We start from the raw sequence: 20,726 nt of genomic DNA on the forward strand, positions 1-20,726 counted from the left end.
AGAATACAATAGTGGATTGACCTGCACCAGAGCACCAGTTGCAAAGGTAGCGGAGAGGATCACAGGAATACAAGCATATCCACAACCCTTCTACCTGGAGCCAATTCAGCAAAACAAATTTGGGAATTTATCTTTGGATTCTTGTCCATAGGAAGAAAACTAGTGTGTCTAGTTCCGATAGAGGTTTTATTTCCATACTCTGTTACGGGGGTAGGGAGGACAGACATACTCTGCTACAGATATGCAAATAGGCTGGCATCATCCTAGAAAAATATGCAGTAATTAATGCAAAGTAATCTTCAATCAAATGATTAAGTATACCATAAACTGGAGCTACAAAGATCCCCCCTCAATAAAGAGATGCAGTGTAAGAATAGTCTATGGAACTGTACTAAAGCAGAGTGACTAACTACAGATGAATAATTCAAGTAAATTCTTACATCACATGAAGCTGGTAACTGCTGTGATGAATTTTTTTACATTTATTTCTCTTTTCACACCTCTGAACTTGTTAGGCACTGCAGTTTCTTGAAAATGGGGTTTGCAATGGCAAATTAGAGAGCTTCTGTGACACTTCTATATTCATCATTCCTTTTTATGGTGAAGATACCATAAATCATTTTTAAGTGAAACAGCAAAATATGGAACTGCCCAGTTTTATTTTGGTGTTAGCATTTCATCAAGTGATATCCCTGTGAACTCACTACCCTGCATTAACCTTAATACCTTTTTATGATGTGGATTGTTTTCTCACCACCATCATTTTAGCAAGGAAACAGTTCCAACTTGCTGTAGAAGCCAAGTCAATTTCTTTTCTTTTGGGTAGGATTGTTTTACACATCAAATCATCTTTTCCAGTTATTTTGAACATTTTAGTACATTTTGTAACATACCTGATCTAATGGAGGTTGTGTATACATGTCTTCATGGTATCTAAACACTCATACCACCTGTTGTAATATTCCATCTCTCTTGATTTCTTGTGCGTTTCTCTTTCCATAATTTTTAAATTTGCTTTCATAAAAATTCTCTTTGTCTGTCTTTTCTACCTCCTTCTTTAATATCACTCTGTATTTCTCATGGGAAAGATTACCCTGTTAGGATGGCTGTAGTGAGAACATACATGATGCTAAGGACATGTTTGAGTTACAGCTCTACCTCACCCTTTTATAAGTAGCGTGAGGCTTCTGTTAACCTCAGCTAGTAAATTCACCTCCAGTGCTTCAGTTTCAGATTCTTCTGGCAGGCCCATTTCCAATGGATCTCAGGAACAGTACTGTGGGTGAGATCTCACAGTATCTGATACAACTAAGTGTCCTGTTATTCATAAATCTCACTTTATGTAGGCTTTCCTGATTGGCATAAGAAGTTTCGAAGTGTTCTTGAAGGGATTATGACAGTGATACTCTAATGGCAATGTTCATCAGTTAGTCGCCAGCGTAACATACATGCAGTATGCTGTTGCTCCATGTACAAGTTTCTATCACCTTTTCTATGGGAAATTTAAAAAAAAAAAAAATCTGTTACTGCTTACAAACCATTTATTCCTGCTATGTAAATGTCTTGCTTTTGACTCCAGCAGCTGTAGATTAAAAGGCAGCCACAATGACATTAAGGATGACAGCTATTCAGCGAGATAGGAACAAGTTTTTGTGAGTAAGATGCCCACAGTTTGTTCTAGTGTATTGTTTTCCCTATGCTTATTTCAAATACTCTTTTTCCTCTTTCCTGACAGCAGTGACTTACCATAGCTAGATAAGGGACATGTTTTGCATAATGGAAAGGCAAAAGAAAGATTAACTCTAAGTTGTCTTTGCCTGTTGAAATATTTTGTCAAGTCCCATTTCAAAGAGTCTTTTAAAATCTTCTTAGCGCTATGACTTTGAAGGAATACTTTTCTCTTGCATAAGCTGAAAATGCTTCTGATAATTGCAAAGAAAGGTTTAAGAACCTTACCGTTTGGGCCATGACCACTCTCAGATAGATCTTCAGATGAGTACAAGTTGGAAACTTACCTTGCAGTTTTCCATGAGTTACATGTCACCAGTTGCTAGCCATTTGAATTTAGGATCCAGTTAAAGCAAATAGTTGTGATATTGCTTTAGAGAATCTCTCAATGACTGTTTGCAGCTTATCATATTTCTTATATTACTCCTGGTTAGGAAATTAAATGCTAGGGATGATTTTTTTTTAAAATTTAAAATATGTATTTTAGATATATTTTAAAAAGCTCTTGTAAAAATATTTTTCAGTATCCAAGAAGTCTGTAGATAGTTTTTTTTTTTTTTGTAATTATTGCAAAATTATTGAATCTGATGGTTTAGATGCACATGATTTTTCAGGACTTTTCCTGCTAAGCTTGACCAGAGAAGCCTCATTTCTACACCAAATTCAGTTCAGGTAAGTGGCTATGATTGTGTTGTGGTCAAGTATATTGTCAAATTCTACAACATTTTCTAGCATGTGGCATTACAAGATGACACCTTAAAAGACCTTCCAGTGTAACTATTCTGAGTTGCAGCCTCTTATTAAAAATAAAATGTAAAAATAAGTGGAAGGCACAAGGCACATTAAGATTCCAGAGGAATGAAGAGACATCTGCTTTCTCTGCTATTTTCTGTAACTATTTGACAAAAATAAAGCGACCTTGTTCCTACGGTAAATTTTATATAGACTGCTTTTCTCTCTGCTTAGTCATTCTGCCTGTAAGTTTTTGAATAACCGAACAGAATATAAAAATAAATGACTCCAGATCATTTACCACACACTATAGTGTTAAAGTAAACTATCTTGTTACATTACCATTTGGTAATGTAACAAGGTGGGTAAGGTAAGAATTTAAAAGAATTCCATTTGGTTATTCCTGAATAAACATATGCAACCTCTATATAAGCTTCTTTTATTAAAAATTAGTAAAATAAAAACATTTTTTTCTAGTTAGCAAGGAAATTGAATGAATAATATCAAGGTCAAGTTTTTCCTATCATTACAGGGATGGACACCAGAAAAATTTCCTAAAGTCTTCATTTTAACAGATGATGGGCAACAAATATGATAAACATTTTACTATTAAAGGGACAATACGTACAAAAAAGTTTTTAGAATTTATTTAAAACTAAAAGGGGGGAAAAGTGTTTCTTCTACCAATGTGAAGGCAGTTCACATGATTTATTTAAAGAGTTAAAATTAATATGCTGTAAGAAAGGCAGTAGAAACAAATAAGCTATCTAAATTAAAAGTGGAAAAAAAAAAAAAAGACTGATTTAAAATCATGTAATGCAATTATTCATCAGAAGTTTATAAAAATCCCAAAATTGTATCCTGACATTTTCCAGTTTCCTGAGACTGTTCATGAGTCAAGAAACAAGACTTACTGGTACCCATGAGGAAATGAACCCACAAGTGACTTCTTGGATTGCCATCTAGCGGTGGCTAGGTGAGGAGACCTCTGTTCACCATGGTTTATTCACGTTTAAAAATGAGAATGACTGAAAAATTAGTAATTCTGAGTACTGGTTAAGCACCGTTTTCCTTAATAGTAAAACATTAACCATCATAAACTTCAATATAATGATTCTCATTGCAAAAGTATTTTCCAGTGCTCAAAACCCTCACCAGTTACTAGAGCACCATAATTACGCTGTGATAAGAGTATTTACAACAGTTGCACCTCCCATGGTAATGGTGTATTGAGGTTTGCTGACAATGTGAAGACATCCAGATTTGTTCCACAGATAAGCTGTTTAGAAGCTTCTTCTTTAACTGGCTCAGACTACCACTTCTGAAGCACTCATTTGTTCATATGTTTAGAAGTTTAAAGTACATACCAATTACCTAACTCAAAATAATGGTGGTTTCAAACATACACCAACCTAGAAGAACTGCATTAACCAGTTCAGGCATTAGGCACCATGCAGTACCAGGTTACTCTCACAGAAGATGCAGCATTTAGTTCTTATCTCATACACCTTAATAAGCAATCAGCATTTTCAATGTTTTCTTACATCGTTGTGATGCATTTTATTTTTACTTCCAAAATGATGCTCTTAGAAATTATTAGACAATGTAAGATTTAATACTGAGTTTACATGAGGAAAGCTTTAGGAAATACATATGCTCCACTTCTGCTCATCTTAAAATGAGTGACGACAACAAAGGCAAGAGATAGCAAAGTAACAAAATACAGATACTTTAGTGTAACTGATTAAGTATAGCTTAGGCAATGACAGACAAAACCAAAATGACCCTTTAACAAACTTAGTATTTACTGATTTAAGTAGCTGGCAGTACGAAAGACTCATCTCTTGGGGATGTAGACGTTTCCCCTTATTTTGGGAGAGAACACAGGCTATCAAGGGTTTAGCTGATTTTTGAAGATTCACTTCCTGCAACTTGTTTCAGCTAGCAAGCACCGTAACATATACTTGCAAGATGTGCCATAGTATTTGAGAAGCTAAAAGTTGCAATAACATTTTTAAAAATATTAAAATGTTCAAAAGAATACCTTTCATAATTAAAATTGTTCCAATTTTTCATATCCAAAATGCACAATAGCCAATAACCAGATTTTAACTGGTAACCAGAAAATTCAAAGATTAAATGTCTAACCCTTGCTTACACTCATTACGTAGTTTCAGCTGCTTGAAACTTGTATAAATCCATAGTTACTTCCCTGAAGTGACAGCAGGTTTGGCCCTCTACATGCAATGAGACCAAGTTCAAATAATTCACGAAAACTGGTTTCAAAGAGAAAATAATTTTAGAGAAGTGAGGTTTCGGAGATTTTGCATGAGGATACTAAAAGATACATAGAACCATAACTATGCAACTTTTACTTACTATTGATCTTAAGATTTATTCTTTTCCTTAATTTAACAGAATTTTGTTCCTCCAGCCTAAGACCACTATTCCTAGCATTTCACTATACATTTTTCACACCCCTTAATACTGATTAACGTGATCTTTGTGCTGCTCATGCTTTCAGATCCCACGTCTCTAATAAGCAATACAAGCGCAAAGACAAAACTAAATGGAGTGCAGCTTAGTGCAGCTTGCCTGCACCATTCAAAGCCATGTGTTTACCTCAATATACTCAAGATGGGCTTCAGCACTACAAAGCCTGCTCCTAGGTTCACAATGAGAGGTCTCTTCACTGAGGCAGAGGAAGTGGGGCTGCTACTCAAAAGACAAGTCAGCGAAAGTGAAGTGCCATGGGTTTGAAGGGGGATGGGGGGAGATAAGGTAGTGTTGCCGGGCTGACAAAAGAACTAATTTCCCTGTTGGGAGGGATGATTTAGTGGATTTCACAGCAAATACTCACAACTTCATTGCTACTTACCATATTAGCAATGTCATTTTTTGTTCGTACAACAGATAAAAAAACCTGATTTATATCAATGGCTGAATTGGAATCTGAAGTCCTCTCTAAAACTTGCAGATAGCAACAGAGAGCTGAAAAATCTACTTTAAGCATTTTGTGATGTATGTTTTAAGAACCAGATGAATATAAGAACATTTTTTATATAGAAACCATTTCCTCCATCATTACTTACCTGAAATCTGGCCACTGCAAGGAGTTTGCTTCTGCAATAGCTTTGCACATTTTGTACTCGTGGGACTGTAGATACTTGCTAAAGCCTTTACATTTGTTATCACATTCCCCTTACATTTATTAGGAATTTATTATGAATAAAGGTAACCATTATCATGTCAGAATTGGGAAGTGTTCTGTAGCTCACAATTATCCTTTAGAAATCAATTATGATCTCAGCTGAAGACTCCACGTCAATTCCTAGGGGAGACAGTGTACAAACAGACATGGCTAATGGGACCAGAAAATAAAGGAACTGGGGGGGTGTAGAAAGGCAGGAAAAAAGCAGTTCCCTTCCAGTCAGTACCATGGTCCCTTCTGCCAACAGCCATGGTGGGTTTACTCCGGGTACTGGAATAGCTACTATCATGAAGCTAAAGGGACATCGCAGAACAAGGCTGTTCTCTACGAAGCTGCCTCTCCCCAATGGGCCTTTTGTAAGTGCGTAAGGCCACAATTTTGACTTTAAATTGGTTCTTACCAACAACATGTTACAATTACTGTGAGAAGTGGAACAGTGCATGCCAGAACAATGCAATGGCCTACCTAGGAAAGGGCACAGCCTCTCTTGTGGTGAGCTAATTTGAAAGCTTTATTAGACATTAAATCAACATTTCTAAACAAGCTGAATGAGTCTTAAGCTCATCTATAGAGCTGTTTAAATCTGTAGACCTGTTTACATTTTCCCAGAAAACGTAAAATAAGACTTGGCAAACACTTTGCCTGCAAGGCTTCTGGAATCAGTATTCTGTATACACTGAAGTTCTCCAAACGCTGTTCCATTCAGTCATTTGCAGAATAAAAAGTGATGATTCATTCAAGAGGCTCTACTGATAGCACACATTTCATATCTAGGATTTAAGGAGGCTATGCACACTAGCAGAACCCTGAGAATGAATTAAGCCTTTTTATTTAACTGAGGCCTTTAATCACTATTTTTAGTATAACCTATTAAGGCTTAGTTTAATTTTGTACTTTCAAACATTAATAAACTCTCTCTCTGCATTTTTTCAATAGCAAAACTCATTTCAGACTGGCACAGTACTAGCACTCTCAGTAACTTCAAGTCCACAAGCAAGCATGCCCCATCTCTTCTGAACTGTACACAGATGATGCTCATTACTGCAAAACTGCCATCAAGTTGAAATGTATTCAGATGTAACGAAGTACAAAAAAGTGCTACCCTGAATTTCAACATCTGTACTGAGAAGAGCTCTGGTTTAGGTGGTTGTTCTGGGTTTCGTTTTTGTCAAAAGAAGCAGGTACCAGCTTGTGCAGTAATAAAGACAGGCATTTGATATTGCTGTTTATTTCTTTTTAAAAATTAGACAATTCTCAATCTACTATTCCAGCAACATGCTACTAAGCAATCTATACATTCCTTTTTTCAGAATAATTCTAACTAGCTCTTGGCAGGTATAAACCAAGTAAGAATTACTGACTTTAACAGTACCTATCAGAATCAAATCAGTTGAGAACTCCTCCTTTGAATCTTACATGAGATTTGTGTGAAACTGGACTGCCCATAATTAATACTGTGTTGTCTTAAATACCTTTTGAAATAGAAATATTAAGTTTCTCTATTAGAAACAGCTGTGTGTATGCTTTTTCATCTTTCTCAGAATAATAAGATAAAAATTTCCACGGCCATGAAGAGGGAGTTTCAACTGGGGTTTCATAAGGCAGGCTTTAAAATAGTGCCTGAACTAGTTCTTCCACAGAGTTCTTCATTAAAACCTACATACTTTCAATAACTGTTTTCAGCACTGTAAATTATATGTGCTCCAAAAAGTTTTAATGAAAACCATTTTAATTAAAACTAGTTTGACAGCCTGAATATGCAAAGTCAAACCACAGGATACTAAACATTTAGTGAGATTTGCCTAAGTATCTACAAACAAAACTTCCCTCAAGCATCCCATGGAGCAGAAACAATCGTGGTAGCAATTAAAAGATTTTCACTTGTCAGATTCAAGGTCACTAGTTAAATTATTCAATTATTTTTACTTCTAGCAAAAACAATCTCTTAGAAGCATGTATGGTTTTGTATGTTGTTTCCTAAATTGTTTAGAAGCATACTCATATTCTCTATTTTACAGCGTTGTGCTTTTTTTATTTATTCATCTGTACCATATTTTAGCTGAAAATTATTGTTCAATTTGTACAAATCACCCAAGATTTAAACTGTATAATTACATTCCATGTAATCTCACAATTTCATTGGGTAATTAAATGATTCTCTGAAGCTTTTTTATCAAAAAAAGCAATATACAATTAATGAATCCCTGTAGGACTCCCCCCCCTTCACAAGCATTGACATGACATAAATACATTGGACTAAATGCTGGGGCACGTCTGATGAGCTGTGCAGAAATCAGACATGAATGCAAAATGGCTCAAAGCTCACCTTTCACAAGGGGCTGAATCCTGTTGCAGGGCTATATCCTCATCACAGAGAGAGGAAGAAAAAAAAATTGTGAATGTCTAAATTATATCATCTGTACAGATACAACGGACCTTCAGGCAGAAGGAAAGCCCAGTACTATGCCCTCTTACTTAATTTCTCCAGCATTTACTGTGGTATTTTAGGAGTGCATATGGACGGGGTATATGGAACTCTATAGCACCAGAGGATTACTCTTAAAATCCTCTCTGGGTGAGAAAATTACACAAAATTTAGGGCTGGTATTTTAATCTTCAGCAGCTATACTATTCTAGAGGATTGAGCCCATATCATCATAGTGCAAATGTAACCTCCTGTAGAGATACCTTCTGGAAATATTAAAACAACATAACCTTAACAAACAGAGGTACAGTTTGTTAATGAGGCATGGTACGTTTTACTCATTTATGCACCCCAGCACCTTCTTTCATTATTGAGCCATCCACTTGTCAGGAAACATTTATAAAATAACATCTCCTTGGATAATATTAAAAGTAGATGATATGATTTCTTTTTCTTCAGTATATTAATAAAGTACAGTATAAATTGAGTTTTCCAAAGTAATTTGTTTTTGAAATGGGCTGAAAAAAGTTACAATGTTTAATGATAATTTCAGAATAGTAACTAGTTCATAAACATTTTGTTTGTAATGAGAAAACTTTGTTTGTGACAAAAAAAAAGTAACCATGATTTCTAGCAATTTATAAACAGTATTTTAGATGCCACCATCACCTAAAGGTCTGATGGTGATGCCTTGCACCAACAGAACACTGTCCTACTGATGATCAACATTCATCTTCTTTATACGATGAAGGAGGGCGTCTTTTTCCATTTGGACTTCAGCAAGAGCCATTTTGGCTTTGGCTAGTTCCTGTTTGAGACATTCATTTTCTTCAATAAGCTGAAATAATCAGTTTAGAAAAGAGTGTTATTGGTATTCCTGCGTACTGACAACCTTGTCCATTTCAGTAACTTTCAAAATACCATATGCTTACATTCATTGCTGCACTGTGCAGGTTTGGAGCTGAGATAGCTGTGACTGATTCCCAGTCAATGAGTGTAGAACACGGAGAGTTAATGCAGCTAGCTCAGAAGGCAAGACACCCCATGTTTTAGCTGTGCCAGGTTCTGAGCTCTAGGAATGGATTCTTACCCAGCGAAATAAAACAGTCAAAGTGTTGTGCAGGTTTGGTCATCATCAATTCAAAATCCAGGTATGACAGATTAGTAAGGGTCTGCCTTAACAGTCTAGTCCTTTGTCTTTGGCAGTTGCACTGTACAGGGATGAGGCAGACGAGGGGAAGAAGGGACTTTGCTCCTTCATAAAACTCCCTCTGAAAAGTTAGTCTGCAGTGTATTTATACTGCCCCTATTTAGAAAGCAGTATTAAATTTATTTTGCCTGCTTAAGTACTGAACCATACTGTAATAGCCACAATTCATATTTTCTACCTCAAACAGACTTCTAATCAGAAGTAACCCCCAAGCCCATCCCCAGATAATCTAACAATTATAATGACTAATGACTGTAATATAACTGGGGGGAGGGAGGGGGAGGGGAAGGTGTCAAAAGGAATTCTTAATACCTCAGTTTTAAGGAAATCAGCTGAATCCCTGCTTGATTTAGGTCTGGGAATTTCACAAGTAGTCTGTGTAGCTTGATCCTGTGTTTTATGTCCAACAGATCCAGTTGCTTGCTGCAATGCACTGCTTGAATTCTTCATCTTTGACACATCATTTACTTGTTGACTGTCTGTGTCATAGAAACATACTTAAGAGTAGTGCTTATGGGTTTTGCTTGTTTGTTTTAAAGGTTGATTCTCATCAGCACAATTAAAACCAGCTAAACAAATATACTTGTCATATTACGCACATTTGTGTTTACCTCCTAAAATCAAACTTAAGAATAAAAATTAATTATAAGTCATATACCACATTGAAGGAAGAGAGAAAGGAAAGAAGGCATGAGAAGAAGCAATAAATAACTTCCAGCTAGAAGAAAATTACCACATTTTTATACTGACCAGTATCACCACAGAGTATGTATTCTGAATAGATTGAGAAATATTAATATTGCTATTAATATACTGTCTCCAGGTCCAAATCAGAACTGAAGTTTGCATTTGCATTTGAAAACAGTGAGATAAACCTGCAGGACAAAGTTTTTAAATTAGAAAATAACTTAAATAACATGGCATTAAAGAAACTTTCTAGCATTTATAACTGAAGTGCACTGTAGCATCTACTAAAATATACTGCTGGACACCAAAGAAAAAATGAGAGTCATGGCTCTTAGTAATCTAAAAAAATACTTTGAGTTGCTTTTTTTATTTTCATTTTCAAAACATTTCCTTCTAAACAAGAGTTTTCTGTTCACTGCCCCCTCCTCCCACCAAACACACATGTGAGGACTCAAAAATGTAGCACTGCAGATATATAAATCACTGCAATGCAGATACCATTTGACCTATGGCTTTCAAGTCACTGTACCTGAGCAGTTTATGACTTCCATGATCTCCAAAGGGATCAAAGCACTTCAGCAGAAGGGGGAAAAAATATAAGCTGAAAGAAACCTTTAAACTATGTAATTTTCTCACTAAATTACTATTCCTTCCCATGTTTATTTAAAAAAAAAAAAAACTGAACATCTTTAAATACTTAAGCAACATATTAGATAATGTGGGTAAATTAAGATACAGACAAATCATGCCACAGAATACCCCCGAGAAGTCTGGTCCATCTTTGCTATACCTTCCCATTAGACAGATGAAGCGGGCATTAAGATCACCCTGCAACCTCCTCTTCCTCAAGTCACACAGTGCATTGCATATTGTTGGATTAACATATTCAAGACCTGGATTAAAGCACGGGTAAACCCTCTGCAATTTCATGAACAATCCTGTGAACCAAATAGAAAGGTGCCTGACAACTGAGGGGTGAGGCTGTTTTTCAGAGGAACCTAGACAGGCTGGAGAAATGGGCTGACTAGAGCCTGTGAAGTTCGGCTGAAGCTAGTGTGAAGTCCTGCAGCTGGGAGTAAATAACCTAACTACACTACAGATTGACAACCAGCTGAAGAGAATGCAACATTGCAGGAGATGACACGTAGGCCTTGGTCAAGATTTATCATGAGTCAGCAGTGAGCTCTGACAGTGAAAACCAGGCACATGCAGGCTATGCTAGCAAGGGTGCAGCTAGCAAGGTGAGGAGGTTATTATTCCCCTATACTCAGCACTAGTGAGATCATGTCTGGATTATTGAATCCATTTTTGTATTCCCTAGTGTGACAAAGATACAGGCAACATGAGATCAAGATAATCGAGGCCAGGAGCAATGATGTACAAATGAGAAGCTCAGAGAGATGCACTTGTCAAATCTGAAGATGAGAACACTATGAGGTGATCTTAATGCCACCTTTGCCTACCTAGTGGAAGGGTATAAGGAAGATGGACCAGACTCCCTTCAGGTGCCTGGCAAGCACTCAAGCACTTCTGTCTTGAGATGGCAGGACAGGAGCCAACAGACACAAGCTGCAACAAAGGAAATTCCCATTAGACATTAGCAAAAAAAAAAAAATGAACCATAAGGGCGGTCAAGCACTGGGAGAGATTATTTAGGACAGATTGTGGTATCGCCTTTTTGATGCTCAAAACTTGACTGGGCAGGGCACTGAGGAACTTGATCTAGTCTGCCCCTGCTTTAAGCAAAGAGTAGGACCAGATAACCTCTAGAGTTATCTGGTTACCTCTTCTTCCAAACTAGCTTACTCCCATGATTCTTTGACATGTCTTTCACAGTAAAGTTCCAGCTCTAAAGGTACTGCCTTGTTATGAGTATTTGCCCATACATGTAGAAAAAAATTATTAGTGTATACATGTTTCATGAGAAGTACAAAGTTAAATCAGTGTTCAAAATAGAAGTCTCAGTGCAATCCCAACCATGAGCTGCCAAGGACACCACTGTAATACACAAAATTGAAAACTGCTACTTGTACTGCTTAGTCTTTTGTTTTACAAACACAAAACCACAAAGACAACAGGTAACTAACCACCTTGGTAATCTGTGAAGAAAAGTAATTTCTTTGTTTAATTTGTAGTCAATCAAAGGAACCCTAGACTTGTCATGACGAAGTGATACACACTGATGAAGCATATCCTGATGGGTTGTTATCACAGCTGATACACTATTCAAAAACAAAACCCAAACCTGCATTAATGATAATTAGTTTATAATATTGAGGTATCCAGGTGCAGGAACATACAAACCTCTAATGAGAAAAGAGCCATCATCATTTCTTTCTATCCACAGTATGTCAATATGTAGTTTTATAGGTACCAGCTCAGATGCCTTGAGATTTTCACGTGGACTGTCATCCTAAAAAAACAGAAGCATTCAAAAATTAGTTTACCAGGAAATCAAAATAAGTAACTAAAGAATTAAATTAAACATAAATATATTTAATGAAATTTGAAAGAAAACATTTAAGAGTAGAATTTTCTAATGGGATCTCCCCTAAACTTCTGCTCCATTTTTTTTTCCCCAAAGATCACATTAAAGGCCCAAATTTATCTCTGAGTAAGTCTGCTGAACTCAATATATACAGTCTGACTAAAATACTTCAAAGTATTTTTACAGACACCTCAATAAGATTATATCCCAAGATATTCTGTAGCTCAGGAGCTCTGAGAGTCAGACATAAAAAGCCTGCACTATATAGTACCTGATTTTCCCTTGAACTATTTTAATATTGAATGGGCAAAGCTATCATTCTTGAGCAGATTTTGTCTTTTCTGAATTTAGTTTGGGATGACACCAGCAGCTGCTGATACATTACTGTATCAACAGAAGAGAAACTTCACAAATTAATTCTTTTAGGATCTTCCCAGGAAGTCTTTATAGATCATTACCCCCATCGAGCAAAGTAACACAGCCAGTACAATCACAAACTATACATATAATCATTAAGCATGTAGCAAGAAAGCTGTTGAGATATAACAGCCAAAGTTTCTTGAAACAGCACTGAGACTGCAAAAGAAAATGAAAAAAATAAAACCCAAAAGCTTTCTTAAAATTCTTCCCCACCATGACACACACTATATCAAATCTCATCCAGAAGAAACAGAATATACTGCATTGAATAGGCAATGCAGCATAAATTTGAACCATATCCTGTCACTCCTTAGAGCGACAACTCTATAGAAATGAATCATCTGTGTGTCAAATTTGCATTTTGTCAACCACCATGAGTAACTTCAGTGTGACTTGTGTGCGTGCTGGTGTCTTCGCTGCCAAGCACACTCTTACTGCTAGTTTATTAATGTATTTACCCGACCTCAAATAGCTGCTCTCTCAAGAACATTTTGCTTAAGTCTGCCTTCTTGCCAATAAACCATCACAATCCTGGTTTTCAATTTAAATGACTATGTTAAGACTCTCTTTCTAGTATTTGGGCATGCATGTTTGTGATACACTGAAATCTAAGGAACAGATCCACAGCTCTTAGAGTAAGTGCTTGTGTGACTCCTGTAGGAGAAACATCCCAAAAGGAGGCCAACAGATCCCCAGAGGAAGAAAAAGCTGCATCACAGAGGGAAGTAATATTGATGCACTTTGAGTAGAACACCATAGAGATGACAATTGCTCTTCCAGTCAAGATTTATCTTAGCAGAATCAAGGCCTTAGCCACAGATCCAGAACTGGAGCTGCTATTCCAGCCCTCACTTTGTTCAAAATTTATATGGGTGAAAGTCCCTTAGGACACTTGTGCAGGAGTGTCCTCTTAATGCTACTATTTTAACTTATGGTGGTGAGAAAACCTCGAATTATTTAGTATCTTTTTCTAGGTAAGGCAGAACATGAAAACTGGGTTCTAAGAAACAATATTCAAGTGGCTTGAACTGGAATTCCTATAACCATTTTCTTTCTTTTGTACTGCACTTCTATTGCAAGAACTATCCTCTAGGCAGGAGGGAGAATTAACCTATAAAAATCTGTGTTCAGTAATTAGAAAACCCTTACTTATGCTAAGCCAAAGAAACTCAACCAGAAAAATGCACATTGTGTCTTTAGGAACTTGGTATACCTTACCTATAAAACTCCCAGATACTGTCACTCTACAAAAGAGACTGGAGAGGATGAAAAAAAGTATAAAACACTAATTCATATGAATAACTTGGTCATGCAGAAAGTTCCCCTCTAGGCATACCACAGAGCTAACCCAATCTATGGATTTTTAAATTGTTTTAGCGTTATCTAAAGACCTTCCAGAGTATGATAGCAGTTCCTTTGAAGTTAACTGCATCCAGATTAACAGTTTATCATCAAAGAAACAAAATCACAATTTCTTTAGAGCGGTCAAATAGCTCATTGTTAAACATACTTTTAAATTAATCCTTGCATTAGAAACTTTTATCTTCATAGGCATCACTTTGGCAACAGTTTCATCTTCTAGAAAATGCTGAATGTTTGTGAGGGAAGACATTAAAAATTCAGCACTTAAGTTCTCTACATGACACTGAAGAAAACCATTTTTTACAGCCAGCAGAGAATGTACAACAGCACTAGGCCCACTTTCCCATCTCAAACTAATCTCAGGTGATGAATTAACCAGTCCAGCCACAAATTTGCAGTCAGAACCTGTTGCAAAAGGAAAATAAATTAGCATTAAAATTTTGCAATGTAAAAAAAAGCAATTACAATGCAATTATTTCTACCTCTATTGTCTAACTGATTTTCCAAATGTACTTCAGAAGTATTATCCACTATCTATAGCATAGCAAATAGAGCACTTGAGAGCAAATTTCTATCACAGTATAAAAGAGAAATAAACAGTACATACAACGACTAGAACCTCAATGTGGCAACAGGAAAAGACAATACAGAAGTATTGTCCATGCATAAAACAAATTTGTGTTTTCTCAATGTCTGTATGATGGAAAACCAGCAATTTTTATTATTTTTCCACTCATTCTTTCAATTTTAATTCAGAGAAACATTTAAGTCACTTCACTCTCTCAGGAGAGCAGGTATTCTCTTGGAAATGCAGAATTTTCTGACTTGGGAACTTACTTGCTAACACAGAGGAACATAAACAGGAATGCAGTTAAGATGGAGAAGATTATCACATGGTGCTTCCCTTATCTGGATGGCAGTAGATTTGAACTTTAAAAAACCCCTAGCAGTTTCTTGTTAATTTCCATATCTTTAATCAGCAAGGACAACTGCAACATTCAACCCAACAATTCTAAAACTAAAATAAATAAAATATTAAAGGTAACTAGATATCTGGGGAGGCGGGAGAGGGAGAGGAAGAGGCTTCACCATCAGAAATAATTACCCCACGGGTTTCTCAAATCATTTGGTCACTATGATGGCAGACCTACAGAAATTATCTGTATGACAAAAAAACCTATTCACAAGAACTAAGAAGCAAAAAACTGAAAGATAGCTGAAATCAAAGTAACTCAAGTAAAATCAACTGAATTATGTCAATTTATATTAGAAGAGAATGTAACTGTTAAACAAATTTGAGAAATTTTTTTTAGAAAAAAATTTCTTCCAGTTCCCTCAGGAAAGTCCAATGTTTACAAGCTTAGAAATTGGAAAAAAGAAGTTGACTAAGAAATTTAAAGCTGAAGTAGAACTTCCTTTTTCTACTTTTGTTTCTTCAACACTATGATTTCTCCTTTCCCCATATTACTGACATGGAGTTTACGGTAATCTCCCCTTCTTTATTTCTGCTTAATGTTACCAGAAAGCTGAAAAGGCAGCATACAGGAAATCTGCCAGTGGCCTTCTAATACCTACAAGGAGGTACAAAAGACAGAACCAGGCTCTTCACAATGTTGCTCATTCAAAGGTTGAGACAACAGCTCAAATTGCAACAACAGAGATTCAGCCCAAATGTGAGGAATGAGGATAATTAAGTAGAGGTGCAGGCTTTCTAGGGAGGTTGCACAGTCTCTGCTCTTGGAGGTCCCTTCCAAGACATGATGGAATAAAGCTCTGAGTACCCTGGCCTGATCTCAGAGCCAATCCTACTTTGAGAACAGCACTGGACTAGAGATGCCTTGACATCATCTTCATTCCTCTACCATCCATTATCTTGTGATCCTATAACAGGCAGGTTTCCTCTGCAGTGGCTTCTTTGCTGTGTACTAGCTATTGTTAAGCAATAATGGAACCGTAACTAATGCAGCATACTTAACCCTTCCCTTTCAGAGGTAACCTACTCTGAATAACTTGACCTGCACTGCAAAAAAAACCCCCACAAGACACTGGTGGACTGCTGGTTACATTGCTTCTCTTCAATAAAGCTTATCCTGGACGCCTTTTTATATAAAGGAAAGCCATACTTCACAGAATTAAGTGTTCCTTCTGAAACTATGCATGGGGTATGCAAAGCACCTGGTTAAAAGTCCATGGCATTGCTGCTGATCATTTGCAAGACACAAGCTTTTTGATACATCAAGTTTCTTTAGATATACTCAAGTATCCTGTTAAAGAAAAGACATTTCCAGCACATGAATGTACTTTTAGAAGGTATCATTATTACCTTTTTAATTGCTACTGCAATGCTGTAACAACTGTCCACAGAATTATTAAGGATTTAGGTTCTTGATACACTAAACAAGTGAAGCATGGGTTAAAGTTGTAGAAACCCAATGACAATTCACTACATCACACTAACACTGTTCTGGGTCAGATTCATTAAAAAAACTTTGGAGGTTAGCTTTGCATGAATAGAAGTGATGCAGATTAGGCAACATGTCCACACTCAAGTTACAGCAGCCTCCCACTGGTATCACACAGGTCTGTCTTTACAACAATCCCTTTTGAATTCTCCCCAGTTCTCTCCAAGACCAGTACCTCTAGGTTCTCAAAGCCTTTTCAAGGTAGGATCATAAAGCATAAGCTTTCTTTATGGACAGATAATAGAATTTCTGTGGTTGCAAAGTTGGAGAAGTACCACCTAGTCTAGTCCCTGGCCAGAGACAGACCCAAAGTCAAGCCCCAGCAATGTCTGGTTACCAGTCACAGCAAGTTCTCCACTGGACCTAAGAGGAATTCCTGTGCTCTTGGGAAGCAGTAGTAGGGAATGTTACCTGTTTGGTTCCTCTTAAGCACTATGTGATGTATTATTTTTCACAACTACAGACCAGCTAGCTCTGAGACACCTGTGGAACCTTTAGGCAGCGGCTTACAGAGGGGCCTAATGGGAACCTACAAGACTACAAAGGATGTTGGGGCAAAACTGGCTTTGTTTCAGATTCCTAACAATGGGAGAAGGGGACCACATCCCTAGTGGAAATGCTGATATGGCACCTACAAAAGTTAAACACCTAGTGTGTTCCTGGACAATGTGCTTCCTCAGAGAAGAAGGCAAACTCAGCAAAACAGATTTCATGCAATGCTTATGGATCACAACTATAACTATGCCAGCTCCAGGAAAATGGCTCCAGGAAAATAGGAAGATGATGATTTTGAGCAGTAGGGAAGAACTGTGTAAGTGCCTGTTTTGTATATGCCTATTTTAAAAGGAAAAAAAAAAAAAAAGTGGGGTAAGAAACAGGGTGAGAAGAGGAGAATTAGCTTCCTATATCCATCCCAAAAAACATGCAGGCTACTCAACTGTTCTAGACCAAATGCAGTCAGACAGACAAGAGGCAGTGACGTTATTCATGGAATACTGCCCCAGCCTGAATGTAGTACAGGTCTGAAAACTGTCATTTCAAGTTTCAGTGCAGCATGCAACAGATGTTGCCTGGAGTTACAGCAGCCTGGCAGAGTCATTAGTTTGCTTTCCTATCTGTAGATTCATTGGGTTCCTATTTCCGTATGGTGCGCGGTTCTCATGGATAACCTAGCACAGCCATACAGCCAGGGCATATGCACAGATCCAGTGGTGCCAGAGTGAGGGTAGATGAACATACCGTCAATTTGCATTGACAAAGATCAGTGGGAAGAACTGCAAATGAACATGAGAATCTTCAGCCTCTGTAAATACAGGGGTTTATGCTACCTCTGTAAATACAGGCTTCCATAACACTAACAGCTGTGACTCCATCCTTCAATCCTACTTTTAAGAAGTGCTAGATCTCACATTTCCCCCACCAAAGAAACCCAAACCAAACAAACAAACAGCCCCACCAAAACCACACTGCAAGTTTCAGACACCTTTTGTGACTCCAGTCCAGACAGAAGTGAGTTAGCTACCAACAGCCCTCGAGAGGAAGGGCAAATCTCCAGATGAGATAACAATGAACACTGTCCAATGTGTCCCTTAAAATGGTCTGGGAAACTCTGTTTCCCTCAAGGATCTATATTCTTCCCACAAATACAGAGAAAGAAATAAGCAGTATGTGTCTTAAGTATGTCTGGACCAGAAACGAGTGTCTACATCATTGCTAGAAGAATCCACCAAAGCGCAGAAAAACAGCAGAAGACCATACATTTAGTCTCAGCCATGAAGTCACTCTTACTTATCTTACAGACATCTGAAAGGGGCACAGTCAAGAAAGGATGAAGTAAAAATTACATTAAACAATTTGGAAGCTGCTGTAAACTGCTCTTCCCTTCTCTTCTGAGCGTGACAAGGTCTCAGTAAAAGCACTCTGGTACTCTGTTCTTCACAGAGAATCTGTGCCATACTCCATCCCCCCATGCTGTTATTGCTGCCAGAAAAGATCTGACATAGACATGTCCTGCAGCCAGCCCTGCAGGGAATTGCACAGCTGCCACATTGTCCTTAAACTTATTCCAGCTACGAAAAAATTACGTTTCCCTTTCTACATCTACTGCATTAACAGTATAGTAGAAGTTTGAAATGGATAATCTTACACGGAAGACAGTTGTAGACTGTAATTATGACTCCATTATTCATTGCTTTGCATGGTCCCTCGGTTTACTAGATACAATTGCTAATTCAGCACTTGAGTAAGTTTTATTAAAGGTCTTGGCTGGTTGCTTTTGTTTGGATATTTTTTTACGCTTTTTCTCACTGGTTCTTTTAGTCACATTTTGTTACCATTAATACACTAAAATTGTTTCTTTCGATGTAATTATCAAGATTTTCACAGCCTTGATCCTCTGGAATATAGCTGGGGGGGAGGGCAGAATGGGGAAGATGTTTGGGGCGGGCTGTTTGGGGCTTTTGTGTTGTCTTGTTTGTTTTGGGTTGTGGGTTTTTTTTTGTTTTGGTTTGGTTTGTTTGTTTTGTTTTAAATTACTTTCTCACTTAGTTCTTCTAATAGAACACACGTGAGAGATGCGGAGCAGCAGTGCCTGCAAAAGATTCCTGTCTCAGTACAGAAAGCACAGCCCTACAGTGGGGAGAAGAAAAGACGTACGTTACAGAATGGGATTACAGCAACCTACAGAAAAAAAAAAAAAAAAAAAAATTAGCCCACGCATCCAGGTACCCAACAGAAACAGAAAGAAAGAGATAATGACATGGAAGTATTTGGAGATTCCAATCACATTATAACCTTTTGTCCATAAAATAATCAGGCAGTACACAAGCCTCTCATAATAAGTTGAACCAGAGGAAGCAGGTTCTAGTTTTAGATACAAAGAGCAAGAAGATGGCATGTTCCTACTATTTACTCTCTCTTGCTTTTACAGAGGATATGACAGATAACCAGAAATAAGTTTGCCTGCTCTATGAACTCAAGGTCAACCATGAGTCTTCCCTCCTGGACCTCCCTGTTGCCTTCAGTTGCCTGAATGAAACTGTAACTTCGTGCAAGAGCTGCTCAGGCAGCAGCTGCTGGCAACTGCTAAGCTTACCAGTATGTGGGTTCTTTAGCTAGAGCATCAGAGGCTGTACCACCAAGCACAACTTCCTGAAGAAAATCCATGCTGCTGGAAGGCTGGAAGTAAATGGCAGCCAAAAGCTGCTACAGCCACTTCCAGGGGAAGGACATGAACCAGAAGCTGGAAGCAGGTGCATGAGGGATCTGTCCCAAAAAAAGTCTACAGCACAACAGAGCTAGCATCCAGTAACCCATGTGGAAGGCTGGCAGAGGGGGGCAAACTGCCACATGAAGCGGCACACCCATACATCATGCCAAGAAAAAAAAAAGTCAAAGTATGGGAACCAGGTTTTCTGGCAGAGACTGCGTATGTACTCATGGTCAAGAACAGGTCTGGTTGATCTAGTTGTGGAAATATCTGGCATGAAACTACAACCTGTGTTCCTACCAAGCAGTAAAAAAGAGAAGGCTGGCATTGCAGCTCATTTTTCCTGACACAGAGTCAATTTTTAACTTTTCTTAAAGCACAGATTATAAAACTGTTCAAACTGTGGATGTTAATTTAATCTAGAGAAATAGATCCTGAAGAAACAGCCCTTCAAACCATAGCACATTTAAACAAAGTATCATTAGAGCACTAAGGGAGTTCCATCTTCATGAAACAGAATGTAACGCAACTTATTTTATTTAAAAAAAAGCAAACTAACAACCAGAAATTAAATTCAATGCATTTTTTTTACCAGTATTATCATAAAAGGATGCATTATTATTTCCTTCCCTTTTAATGTATGGCAGATAGGAAAGAAATCAGAGTAGATGTTCTAAACCAGCACAAAAAGGATGCTATTGTACTAACATGAAACTGGTTTTGTGCTTTCAGGCTAATACAGTGGTTTTATTTACTTAGAACAAAAATTTTCTACTCCCATTTCAGAACACTG

General features: G+C 37.4%; 1 protein-coding gene across 1 annotated transcript in view; it reads right to left on the minus strand.

Annotated features, from left to right (window-relative positions):
• Positions 1-8,527: 8,527 nt before the first annotated feature.
• UHRF1BP1L (UHRF1 binding protein 1-like) overlaps positions 8,528-20,726 on the minus strand; it is a 45,541-nt gene continuing 33,342 nt past the window's right edge. The window contains exons 19-22 of the mRNA XM_008944075.1: positions 14,412-14,668; positions 12,298-12,406; positions 9,619-9,785; positions 8,528-8,934 (exon numbers count right to left, since the gene is read on the minus strand). Coding sequence (XP_008942323.1) covers positions 8,809-8,934; positions 9,619-9,785; positions 12,298-12,406; positions 14,412-14,668 — 659 coding nt within the window. The 3' untranslated portion in view covers positions 8,528-8,808. The remainder of the gene's footprint in view (positions 8,935-9,618; positions 9,786-12,297; positions 12,407-14,411; positions 14,669-20,726) is intronic.

This window comes from Merops nubicus, unplaced genomic scaffold (genome assembly GCF_000691845.1).
Source record: "Merops nubicus isolate BGI_N331 unplaced genomic scaffold, ASM69184v1 scaffold36377, whole genome shotgun sequence".
NCBI lineage: Eukaryota > Metazoa > Chordata > Aves > Coraciiformes > Meropidae > Merops > Merops nubicus.